The following is a 13,164-nucleotide window of genomic DNA, read 5'->3' on the forward strand; positions in this document are numbered from 1 at the left end:
AGCCGCTCCGCCCGTTTGTTTCCCCACATTTCGGTGTTTACTCAACACAAGGCGTGTGCACATGACCACAGGCTTTATGGGCATGTCCATGTCATCCTCTACAGTAGAGCGTGGGGCACAGTATAATGTAAAAAAATACTAACAATCGACGAAGGGATGTTAAGTGCCGGATCTATCTCGAAAGCAGTCGTCAGAGAATGCGAGCTTGACCCGCTTATGCTTTTGTACTGAAACTGGCACCGTCCGTACACGCTGCATTGTTCGTGCAGGCCGGAGTGGTAACAAAAGAGCCCCTTTTCAAACTCACAGAGAACACGAACTCCAGCCGCACGCTGACGCCGCGTTCGGTTATGTCGGCCGAGCGCTGAGTCATTCTATTTGTTGTCCCCATCCGCGTAGTTCTAAAGTTAACAGCTTGGGGCGTCACGGTCTGTCCTCCTCCCCAATAGCTACCGGGAAACAAAGTTTAGTGGAAGGGCATTTGAGTTTCTTACTTCGCCTCTCCAGGTGTCCGTCGAGCTTGGCACATTCTCTCGGCCGCGGGCGCGGCACAGCTTTCTCTTACTTCTTTCCAAAAGTGAAGTTCCACGCCTGGAGGTATACTCAGCAGTGCACTAAATTACCATTGAACGACTGGTGCTTAATTGCGACAAATTCAGGTATTATCGCAGTATTTAGCGGGGCAATTGAACCGATGCACAACTATACACCAATTAAGGGTTTTCCGCTAAATTTAGTTCTCCAACTGCTACGAACGGACGCACTCTGTCTCATGATTTTGTGGCTCTAGAAATGCCATCACACCTAAGAATACTGCTATATATGAGGCTAGATATGCCAGAGCTAAATGGACATGACGGTATTTCCGAAATGAGTCTTGGTCTCTGCGCGCGGCGTTTGGGTTGTCCACTGCTCGTGTATTTTTGAATACTCACGTAGATATTACCACAGGGCAACGTTTTTAGAATACTCAGTTGAGAATCTTGCTGTTGAAACCTGGGCCGCTGGTGTCCACCGAGACCGAACTAAATACGATAACAGCGCCACCCTTTAGCGACGAGTTGAAACATTTAAGTTGCCTTATATGGCTACTGCTAGAGTCACTGAATGTTCCCAGAGTACCGAAACTCCCAGGGTTGAGGTGCCAAGATGGCGGCTCAATCTTGTTTTTTTTTTTTTCTTTACTGCGGTCACCTTGAACTTTTAGAAGCATTTTTTTTTGCTTAAAAACAAAGGGAAAATCTCTTTGTGTACTAACTTTTATTGGAGTTCAGCACAAAATGACGGGCGCGTGATGTTTTCTAAAATGTTTAGTTTACACGGTTTTGTGGCACAATTCATATTGTTCTTATAGAACCATGTCTCAGCGTTGATTTCAGGTAGCGCGTCCCGACCTGTGCGCATCTTAACTTCGGTAGTAATTCTTGGCGCGTCCGCTTGGGAGACGGGGGAGGCACCTTTAGAACCCCTTCAACCGTATATGTTTCGGCGCCAAAGTGGCCGATTAAAGCCGAAATAGAAGTCACGGGCGACGCTATTGAATGCGGTACTCCGTGCAGTTCCGCGAGTAACCTTTTCGGGAGAAATGGCGGCGTTGCGATCGTCATTAGCTCGGTTCTCGAGTACGGATCGGTGTGACGTTTTCAGAGCAAGCTCTATGGCAGTTTCCCAATAGACCGATCTCACCAGCCAGTTTGACTACGCCACCGCTGCCGCAATGCATCGAGGGAAGTTTAGTCTTTCTGCGCGTGCGACAATCTCGCTGGAGCTCTGCGCCTGCAGGGCACGAACAGTCTCGTGCACTGCCGAATGCCTCCTGTCAGGGATGGGCAGTATTTCAAATACAAGTATTTGAAATACGCATTTTAAATACTTTGTGTATTTTGCATGTGTATTTAATTATAAATTGGGTAATGTAATTGACGTGTGTATTTAAATACTAAAACATGGGTATTTCAAATACAATTGTATAATTAAATACAATTTTGTGGGCGAAAATACATCCCTCAAATTTATTTTCGCTGTCCAGAGCAGGAAGAAAACTATGTTCTGCACCGAATGCAGTGTCTCTCAATCAAGCACTAGCGTCTAGTGACTTTGTGATAACGGTGCTAGTCCAGGGCAAGAATAGTGACGAAATCGACGTTCACAGGCAGACTGGCTAAATAAGTGCCTGTGACAACTTGTGATGCTTTCCAGCCTGATTTCCATTTATGTTTTTGCCTGGAACATTCTAAATGCGCGGGTCGTCCAGATTTTCGTAATTGGTGCGAGTTGCAACAATAAAAAAAATATCTAGCTAGTGTTGCGCGTCTTGGTCGTCTCGGTTCTTTGTTGGTCTATACCAGGGGTGGCCAGGCTGACCCGGCCTAAGAGCCGCAAACAAATACCACGCAACTTCCAAGAGCCGCTTGAAGGGGGGGGGGGGGGGAGGGGGGGGGAAACTTTTGTCCACAGCAATAGCCGAAACTCGAACTACTTTCAATCTATCCGAGTAAAAGCAGTCTAACTGTACGTAAGGTAGCAGTAGCACAAGACAACCAAACCGCAACCTGTCTCAATTTGAAACGCGTTCCATTGCTTTTGTTGGGGAAGTGCTCGTGTGACCGGGAGGGAGGCGGGGCAGTGTGTGTGTGTGTGTGGGGGGGGGGGGGGTGTAGGGGAGGGAGCCGCGAGCCGCACTTTAACACGCGAAGAGCCGCATGCGGCTCGCGGGCCGCAGCTTGGCCACCCCTGGTCTATACCAAAATGTAATCGACAAAAAAAGCTGCTTGAAGCTCTGTACTTGTTTTCACCTATTACGTCCAAGCTGATTACATTTCTTTGTGATTATATTTCTATTACGTTACAAGAGCCTCGCACACTAACTCCCGAGTGTGCGATGCAAAATTAAAATGAGATACCCAGAAACCCGTTGCAGGTGCCCTGATGTCGCTAACGCAAATTTTGAGGAATGTATTTGGAAAAGTATTTGGAGGAGACCAAATACATTTGGTTGTATTTGTATCTTGTACTTAAATGCTTTTTTGGAAATGTAATTAGATTTGTAATTAAATACATTTTTGACGAAGTATTTTGTATTTGTATTTCAATACATATTTGCATGTATTTTGCCCATCCCTGCCTCCTGTGAACTAAAGTTATGGCTGCCTCGCTCATGCGCCAAACGCTTGGTGAGATTGGTCTATTGAGTTGCTCCAGTAACGTTGCCACGGTGCCTTAGGTAAACTACTTACTGGTGTGGAAACTTGGGGGGTCTCCAGGCCGCCGAAGTATTGGCGACTTCAGAGCCGTGCGTGGAGAGGGTTTGGTCAATGAGAGGAGCGGGGAGAGCCAGGGCGTGCACCAGACGTAGATAGAGGACTTGGCATGCTCTCTTGGCCAACCAGAAGCCGAAAAGAATCCCCTAGCGGTGGTAGCGAGAAAGAGTTTTAATTAGAGCGTAAGGGTTAAATGTAGTAACTCTTCATGCTGAAAGTATGGTGCACGCGATGTTTCGATTCTGGATCATACAAAATTATGTAAGAAACGAATGTGCCGCTCGAACTCTATTTTGCTCGAACCGAGTGTGACCGCACGGACGACAAATTCCTTGCCATCGGCGCCTGGCGTACGGATTATGTCTATCGTTCCGCTAGTTGCGTTCTTCCACCATTATCTTGGATGACCGTGATTGAAAGATCACGTGCACCATATGTTTAATCACAGAGAGTTACTCAACCGCTCTTATTAATTGCGTTTTACGCTACCACCGCCAGGGTATTATTTCCGGCTTCTTGTTGGCCACACTCGAATTTGTGAAGACGCCCTGGAACACACCCAGCCCGCTTTCGGCCAATGCACCTCCTTATTTGTCTTCTACACTTCCTAATGAATGACTAAACTTTCTACATACACAGCTCTGGGCGACTCCAGCGAAATCGACGGCACTAGCGGATCAATAAAAAAAGCTGTGGTTGCAGACTCGCTCACCAGCCTTCTCGAGCTAATCGGAGAATCAGATATTCACAGCGCCTGGGCTAAAGATGGAGTCGTGAAGGAAGGTTCAAAAACACGCGATGAAACTCGACAATAGTTGGTGCCGATATTGAATAGGCTTTTTGAGAGGAAAGGTTGCAATCACCGGGAGGACCGATTGTCACTGCATTGGCGTCAATTCACAGGTACAAGGTGAGCAGCACAGTGGGCTCCTTCCAGTACGGCAGCGTGAGCAAGTCGTCCTTCGAGCCCAGAGTGGTGCACACGGAATTGTCCCACAACGACATGTCGACCGAACCCATCATCGTCAGCGTGAAGCGGACCAAGACGCGGACGCACCAGTACTCGTGGCAGACGCAAAACACTATGAGCGTGGGTCACTCGCTCTCCATCGAAGTGGGCCTGCCCAAGGTGGTGAGCATCACAGGCTCGTTCAGCAAAACCGTGAGCCTCAGTAAAACTACTGGGCAAGTCGAAACCGTCTCGGAGGAGTACACCGCCGAAGTGAAAGTCACAATTCCGCCAATGAAGTCGGCAAAAATTGAGTGGGTCATCACCGATGTCACTCAGGTGGGTAAAAAAAAAAAAAAAGGCAACAACCTTTATTTTTAGAGCCGTATATCGCACGAAATGCCGCATTTAAAGAGCAATTGCTTCAATTTGTTAAGAAGAAACTGAGCAGTCGTATAGGGGAGTGTAGAATAACATATATATTAGCAACTTAGCGGGAAACTCATTTCGTGCTGATATCACTTGATATCAATTTTCCCGCCAAATTTAGCGGGTAAAGTGAACTTGTGTATACGTCTATAACGTCAGGTCACGTGACGTCAATTTTTTTGCTAAATTTAGCTGAAAATGCACGGGAGGACGGTCAGACGGATGGAGGAAATGAACAGGGTCCGGGGAGGGGGGGGGGGGGGGGGGTGCTGTTGAAAATCCTTTTGAACCGCCGTCGTACTTCTCATTCACCAAACAAAGGACACGTTGTTCGCTGCAGGTATGATGACAGAATTTATTTATTTGTTTATTACGTATACCCTCAGGGCGTTGGACATTAAAGAGGGTGATGATTACCTGCGGACATGCCTCAATCATGTTTGGAGCATGCTTGATTCATGCTTCCAAGATGTCTGTAGACAGTTTATGACTCATGTGACAGGAGCTTTATACATGGAAGAAACACGCCTCAGAATGCAGACTGTCTTCTTTTTTTTTTTTTGCATGTGTTGGGAGGGTGATCGCGCCTTTAGGGCAATTGAGTCAAATTCTACAACTGCAACAACAACAGTCTCGCTCGCTTGACGTGTATGAGGCGGTTTCACATGACGTAATTCCGGTTTAATATTTGGCCGTATGCCACAGCTTTCGCCATATGTATTTCTATGCGCAGAATCAGTGTTTACCAAATCGCTCGATTTCTTTCACCTCGTGATCGCGCGCAAGAATTCTGGGGAAGAAGAAGGTGCATCGTCTGGTATTCAATTTCTTTTTTCCCGTATCCGACCTTTGTAAGACGAGCTGGAGATATAGAAGTCGACCTGTCGGTGGCCAAATGGCCCTAGAAAATAAACTCATGCCCCCCCCCCCCCCCCCAAAAAAAAAAAAGCAAAAAAAAAAAACAGCAAGGGATTTATAGGGTTTTGCGGCCCAAGTAAGTCCCCGGTCGTATATTTACTTAGCTCTGCCGTGTACGAAGCAACTCGCCATGCTTGTGCATTTCACCAACACCAACAACGACGCCAGTAACGTATCTTCCGGATGCAAACGAATGAGGATAGTGGCAGACACTGTTCATCGACATGGTGGACTGCGGCTTAGCGGAAATGAAAAGTCGTTTCGTGAAAGCGCCCCATAGCGTTCCTTTTCGGAAGTAGACTTTTATGGCGACAGCCTGGCGAGGTTTTCCGCAGCGGATTTCTCTTGTCTACGTGATCGTCGTGGTTGGGAAAGTTATTCGCTAAATTATATGGAAATATTTCTCCTCTAAATTTAGCGGGAAAATTTACCCGTGACGTTTACAGGGCCACAAAACGTCGTCATATCAAGGCATCACGTGATACGATGAAGTAATATCGTCACGAATGAAGATGACGAGAAGCCGAACAGTGAACTGAAGGATAAAGGTTTAATTGGCGAACTTGTGCCAAACAAAAATAAGTAACGAAAGAGCGTCGAGGCAGCAGAAAAGCGGGCGGCGATTCGGCGGCACTACAGAGCGCTAGCGAGACTGACTCGACAAGGTCGCGGGCATCTGATTATCTACCGTGCGTCACTATCTCGAAAGTTCGGCAAAGAAAGTTCGAGCGTCGCGCGCTCGGGGCGAGCGTGAACTGGCACTTTCGAGAACAATAAAGCACTGCTTTATTGTTCTCGTCTGGTGCGAGAATGAACGCGAATCCTCTAGAAGTCCGTGACCGAGCGTTCTTTTATCGACCTCTACGGGCGGCATTATCCCCCCTTTTAAAAGTGCATCGTCCCGATGCAACGCGAAAGGAAAACAGAAATGGCTAAAACAATTTACGGTGAAACGAAATAAACATGCGGTGTCACAATCCTAACGCGCGTAGAACGGCTTGAGTCAAACTACGTGGACGATTTCGGGTCATGGCTGGCGACGTCCTGATGGTCGGGTTCCGCCGGGGAGCACCTCGTAGTTCAAGTCCCGAAGGCGGCGTTGACCTTGTAGGGTCCAAAGTAGCGTTTTAGCAGTTTTTCGCTGAGTCCGCGGCGGCGAATGGGTGTCCGCACCCGCACCTTGTCTCCGGGCTGGAACTGCACGCCGCGGCGACGAAGGTTGTACCGGCCAGCGTCTACACGTTGCTGGTCCTTTATGCGAAGGCGGGCTAGCTGGCGTACCTCTTCTGCTCGTTGGGTGACCAGCTGGGCGTCGTCGGTGCCGTCGTTTGTCGGGTCGTGGGGCAGCATGGCGTCGAGCATCGTCGTCACATTCCTGCCGTGCACCAGCTGAAAAGGCGTATAATCCCGTGGTTTCTTGAACCGCCGTGTGGTACGCAAACGTGACGTAGGGCAACACCTCATCCCACGTCTTGTGTTCCACGTCCACGTATATCGATATCATGTCGGCGATGGTCTTGTTTAGTCGCTCCGTCAGCCCGTTGGTCTGTGGGTGGTACGCCGTGGTCCGGCGGTGGTCGGCGTGGCTCAAGCGGAGTATCTCTTGTGTCAGGTGCGCCATGAACGAGGAACCTCGGTCCGTAATCAAGACTTGGGGAGCGCCCTGTCGGAGGACGATAGACTCAACGAAGAACTTGGCTACTTCCACGGTGGTCCCCGGCGTGGGTGCTTTTGTCTCGGCGTACTTGGTGAGATAATCAGTTGCCACGTTTATCTAGCGGTTTCCCTGCGTTGACAGCGATAAAGATCCAAGAAGATTCATTCAGATCTACTGGAACGGTGCAAGTCGGGGGAGCGATCGGTTGCAGGAGACCTGCCGGCTTCGTCGGTGGTTTCTTGCGTCTTGGCATTCGCGGCACGAACGGACGTAGAGGTGCACGGTCTTCGGGAGTTTGGGCCAGTAGTATTTTGCTCGTATTCGTGCAAGAGTCCTGCTGTAACCTAGGTGGCCAGATGTTGGGTCGTCGTGGCAGGCTTGGAAGACCTCTTCTCGAAGACTAGTAGGAATCACCAGGAGCCACGTCGAGTTGCCATTCCTGAAGTTCTCTTTGTAGAGGATACCTCTCCGAACGGCAAATCTTGGGAGCTTACGTGAGAAGACTCGGGGAATCGTACCCCCTCGGCCCTCCAAGTGGTCGATCAGTGCGCGCAGCTCAGGATCGTCCCGGTGGAGCGCTGCCAGACCGTGAACGCTCGCTGCACCAAGAAAGTGATCGTCATCGTCGTTGTCTTTGGCACAGCCGGTAGCTGACTCGACGGGGGCTCTGGGCGGGCAGTCGGCGTCGCTGTGTTTGCGGCCTGACTTGTAGACCACGGTCACGTCGTACTTTTACAGTCGTAGGCTCCGCCGAGCGAGGCGTCCCGATGGGTCCTTCAGGCTCGCTAACCAACACAGCGAATGGTGGTTGGTGACCACCCGAAAAGGAGTCCCGTACAAGTATGGGTGGAATTTCGTGATGGCCCAGACAACGGCCAGACACTCCTTCTCGGTCGTCGAGTAATTGCGTTCCGCGTTCGACAGCGTCGGCTAGCGTATGCGATCACGCGCTCTGCACCCTTTTGTCGTTGAACCAGTACTGCTCCGATTCCTGTATTGTTGGCGTCCGTGTGAACCTCCGTTTCGGCAGATTAGTCGAAGTGGCCGAGAATCGGTGATGATTGGAGCCGTCGCTTTAGCTCGTCGAAAGCCTGTTGTTGTTCTCCACCCCATTCGAAGTTCACGGCATTTTTCGTGAGGTGCGTGAGCGGCGCAGAAAGCTTGGCGAAATCCCGGACGAATCGCCGGTAGTACGCACGAAGTCCCAGGAATCTTCGGGTGGCCCTTTTGTCGGTGGGCGGTGGAAACGCCGCTACGGCGCGATTCTTCTCAGGGCCAGAACTTACACATTCGTTGCTCACAACGTGGCCAAGGAACTTCAGTTCACCGTAGGCGCAGGGGCCGTCCAGGAAGCCATCGTCGTTATCGCTCGCCTTGTCCTCGCGGGAGTGGTCCGAGTTCAGGAGCTTGCCCTTGAAGACGGCGGTTGGCACGATGCTCCGAATCTTCAACGAAAGGTCGTCGGGAAATGGGGCTTGCTGACCGAGTTCTTGTAGGGGTACGCTGCACGGGTTTCATACCCCGGACCTCCATCAGAAATGTCACGAATGAGGGTGACGAGAACCCGAGCAGTGACCTGAAGGATAAAGGTTTAATTGGCGAACTTGTGCCAAACAAAAATAAGTAACAAAAGAGCGTCGAGGCAGCAGAAAAGCGGGCGGCGATTCGGCGGCACTACAGAGCGCCAGCGAGACTGACTCGACGAGGTCGCGGGCAGCTGCTTATTTACCGTGCGTCACAATCTTGAAAGTTTGGCAAAGAAAGTTCGAGCGTCGCGCGCTCGGGACGAGCATGAACTGGCACTTTCGAGAACAAGAAAGCAGGAGGAAAGTTACGTCTGGTGCGAGAATGAACGGGAATCCTCTAGAAGTCCGCGACCGAGCGTTTCTTTATCGACCCTGCGGGCGGCAATATGACACCATCTTTTTCTTAAGGGTTCAAGTTTGCCCGCCTGATTTTGCTTGGGACTTCTTTTTATTTCAGGAAATTCCATGGACCGCCCAGATTGACGTAGAAGGCTGGTTCGCTATTTGGTTCCGGAAAAGGGTCAACAACCACTACCTTTGGTTCTACCCGGTCAGTCTCCTCGAGGACCCGCTTCTGAAAGAAACCAAAGAAGGATTGAGCTACACGGCAAGGGGCATCTTCACGGGCGTCCGCGGGACCAATTCAAGCCTTCGCGTGAGCCAGTACAACAACGGGGCTTATAGCGGGAAACCGACCAAAGTCTACACCATTCCTCTGCCCTCACCACGCTTGCGTATAGGAGGTTATTATGTCACACTGTAAATTCCATTAGAATCCGAATAAAGACGGTTTAGACTTGCGATGCACGTCTTTTCTTTGTATGTCTGTTGAACCGCACCCTTTCTGCTTAGTTCTTTTGTTTCCTGGCATTATTTTGTTAAAGAATTTGTACAGTGTCTCACAATATGAAAGACCCATTCGCTGAGGCAGTTTATCCGGCAGTGCTAAGCACATTTGTCTATAATCCGACAGGCGGCGCGGCTTTGTTTACCGACACGGTCGGAAGGCCGCGCATGCGCAGAAGCTGTGGGCAGAAGCGGCCAGGCTCTCTGTGTTTTCGCCATTGCGTAGTGTGGCGTGCACTCGCTGTTGGCGTTGTGGAGACGCTTCTAGCTTTATTTCTGCGTTGTATTTACTGCCAACGTATGTCGTGTGATACGTCCGACTCTTTGAGCTTGCTACCCGAGCCTGAACAGCAGCGGTATTGAGGCAAGCTGTGCGTGAACGGCGTTGCGCTCGACGATCCGTACGCCGTAAACAAGGCGCGCCGGAGTTCCTACGTCAAGTTGCTGCCACCGACGTCGATGGTTCACGTCGTCGTTCATTTAGATTTTTCGCCAAGCCAGTCCGCGACCGACACGGTGCAGGCGTACAAGTCTCTCGAGGCCTACGATTACTTCGAGACGATTTCCGCGCTGCCAGCGGGATCAGCAAACTGTGGGTCTGCCGAAGTGTATTTATTAATTAATTAAATACACACAGCGTCCTTCCAGTCAAGGTATGATATTTTTCTTACCCTCGTGCCCCAAGGCACGACAAGCGGTAACGCTTTGTCCGTTCGGCCGCCGATCTCCTGCCGCTTGGTAGCACGGGAGTAGTGAGCCACCGATGCGCGCTTGGCCGGTGCTTTGTGCACGAAAACCGTGCAACGAAATCTGCGTGGTCTCGATCAGACAACGGTTGCCTTGCACATAAACAAGCCTCGGGACGGAGGTTGAAATGGAAGCCACACTTGCCTTGGAGAAAGTGCTTGCCGCACAAACGGTCGTTCGCGCGAGGCGACCATTCTTTTCGATCCACGGATATTATCCACCTTCTGCGAGTTTCAAGGTCCGGCGGGAACTAGTGGGAACTCACTCCGCTACTTTCACTGTACTTTTCGTTGCAGTTAACGGATGCACAGCTTTGCGGCATGCTGGAATGCTATAATACCCGTGCAAAACGTGCACCCTTCTGCCCACACCTCCCGGCTCCGGCGCGATCGCAGCGCCGCCGCAGCTCCGTGACGTCAAGCCCGCCTGTTGGTCTACACACGTGAACAACTTCCTGTGGCATTTCAGAAGTGACGAGTGCGCGTGCACAGCTTTAATCGGCGCTCAAGGTGCTCGAACACCCGTGTGCCAGTGGCGTCACTAGGTTCAGCGGCACCGAATTGTGGGTCGCCGCGACCCCCTTCCACTGCACAGCTGCACCCCTCTGAGCACTGCACCTGGGGCGGTCCTTCATCACTCCCCCCCCCCCCCCCCCCCCCTTAGTGACGTCGCTGCAGTGTGCCAGTAGCATCGACTTCATAGCCACAGAAAGTTGTCCACGAGTGTAGAGACACTTTATTTCAGGGTGGAGGATAGAAAAGTATAGTTTAATTCCTTTCTTCGAAGTACGGGCCAAATCGAATGCAGGATAGAAATCTAGAACTGCTATGTCGAATGGGTCTTTCTAATTTTTCCTGGTTAGTGCAGAGTAGTGGTGTGGATATAAAATGATAAACACGGGAATGAAGATAGCCTGCAGAGGATCACTCTGTGTCGGATTGGAGCATTTGTCCCATTATTTTTTTCAACAAATTTTTTCTCTGGATAAATACGTTGTACTAGACGGACAGTTCTATTGTGGTTTAGAAAAAAAAAAGTAAGTATTTTCGGGAAAAAATTGCCACCACAACGGATGTCTGGGATTGCAAGAAATCACACGCTTAGTAGGATCCTTGTGCTTCTAGGTGTCAAGTAACAGATTTTACGACTTGAACATTTTGTCTCTGGATCGAATCACTGTTCTTGGCTGGAAATTGTTGAGTGGCCTTCCGGATTAGTCGCTCTGCGTGCAGACACAGCGCTTGCGCGCGTGTTCAGTGAGACTCGAAGTTATGGAACCCATTGTAGACAGTAAAATGTTTTACACCCCTAAGGGTATAAATACCATATTCCCCCCAGAGACTTACAACATAGCTACACAATTTCATCAACCTTATTCTGAGTGATTTATATAAACGAAATAGTAAATATTTAGAATCAAGCTCAGTTCATCATTGATGGAGACGCCGCCAGCTTATTTCATTTCTGACGGCGATGCAGATTGGCTAATTGAACAGCAATAATGTCTTAAACAAACGTTTTCTGAGGTCAGTAGTCAATGTTCTAAAAATTAAAAAAAATTAACCCTCCCCCCCTGAGCAATTTCATTTAAGCCAATCAATAAAGTGGCGCACTTCTCAAGTCCCCTCGAAATCGGAACGACGCCAGTTTAGTTGTTGCGGCAAAATAAAACGCCAGGGATACTTGTTGTGAGCACACGTAATAAATCGTTCATATTAAATACTTAATAAAAAAAAAAAAAAAAAAACTTTCTCAAGTAGCTGGTGTGGTTTCCAGGTGCCGCAGATTCTTTCCGGTTGATATTAAACTTAAAATGCATTATGTACTTTTAGAGCGCAGCCCTTAGGCGCTCATTTCCGGCTTGAGCGGCGTCACCGTCGGCGTAACCGCGCGTTGCATTATGGAACGTTTCCCATCATGACGTCACGTCTGACGTCCCGAGGTTAACAAGGGAGGAAAAGAAAAAGAACATTCTTCGGCTAAATTTAGCCTGAAAAAGTTTTCGCTAGATTTAGCGGAAAAAATTTCCCGCGAAATTTAGCGAAAATATTTTCCCGTTAAGATTAGGGAAAAAAATATCGCGGGGAATTTTTCTTACTGAATTTAGCGGGAAATGTACAGAAACTTTCTCGCTAAATGAAAGGAGAGCAGGAGAGGAGGAGAGAAGGGAAGGAGGGGGAGGAGAGGCATACCGTCCCCTTCATACCCTCCCCTCCTCCTCAAGAGCTGCGCTCTAATTCGGCATTACAGGGAGTTGTAAACGTCTTTCATTTTTTTAATTCCCACCTAAACTATTGCCATCTGGTTTGGGCAACGACTATAAAAACAAACTGATATAGCGTTCTACTTGAAAAGAAAATCTTGCGTTATATTCCAACTTTCCAATTATCGAAGTTCAGGAGCATCATCAATACTTGTCGCCCGTAAAGCTGGCTGGTCTCTTTACACCGCACAAATTATTGTGTTTTACAATCCCTGCACTACCACATACCGACGGTTTTAATAAACTAATTTTCAATGGGAGAGATGTATTTCTGATTTCATAAGACGATTTACTCTCACATTTTATCTAGGCTATTGAATGTTTTTAATCTTGATGATTTTCATAATATTGTGAGGGCGAGAAGAGTGGCTCTAGGAACGGAAGAACGAGCAACGCGCCAGCTCGTGCGGTTAAGATGATGAAGTGATCATAAAATAAATACGGATCATGATGATAGCTAGTAATAAAGATGACGAAGCAAGTTTTCATGAGCGACCTCTTGTTGGTGAGGGTGGCCTCCTGGCCTCTTGGCCACTAGGTGTTGGCGGTGTTGTCAGCGGGTAGTGAAT

At 49.2% G+C, this 13,164-nt stretch overlaps 1 protein-coding gene across 1 annotated transcript; it reads left to right on the plus strand.

Moving 5' to 3' along the window:
• The first annotated feature begins 4,133 nt into the window (after nt 1-4,133).
• On the plus strand, nt 4,134-9,542 carry LOC120837589. Its single transcript, XM_042292511.1, has 2 exons — nt 4,134-4,548; nt 9,197-9,542. The coding sequence occupies exons 1-2, from the start codon at nt 4,264-4,266 to the stop codon at nt 9,500-9,502; spliced, it is 591 nt and encodes a 196-aa protein (XP_042148445.1). The 5' UTR covers nt 4,134-4,263; the 3' UTR covers nt 9,503-9,542.
• The last annotated feature ends 3,622 nt before the right edge of the window (nt 9,543-13,164 follow it).

This window comes from Ixodes scapularis, unplaced genomic scaffold (genome assembly GCF_016920785.2).
Source record: "Ixodes scapularis isolate PalLabHiFi unplaced genomic scaffold, ASM1692078v2 PGA_scaffold3__209_contigs__length_174095766, whole genome shotgun sequence".
Classification (NCBI taxonomy): domain Eukaryota; kingdom Metazoa; phylum Arthropoda; class Arachnida; order Ixodida; family Ixodidae; genus Ixodes; species Ixodes scapularis.

Coding starts and splice junctions, on each gene's coding strand:
- LOC120837589 (XM_042292511.1), top strand. CDS start 4,264: ATGTCGACCGAACCCATCATCGTCAGCGTGAAGCGGACCAAGACGCGG. Junction 4,549..9,196: donor TCATCACCGATGTCACTCAG/GTGGGTAAAAAA, acceptor TTTTTATTTCAG/GAAATTCCATGGACCGCCCA.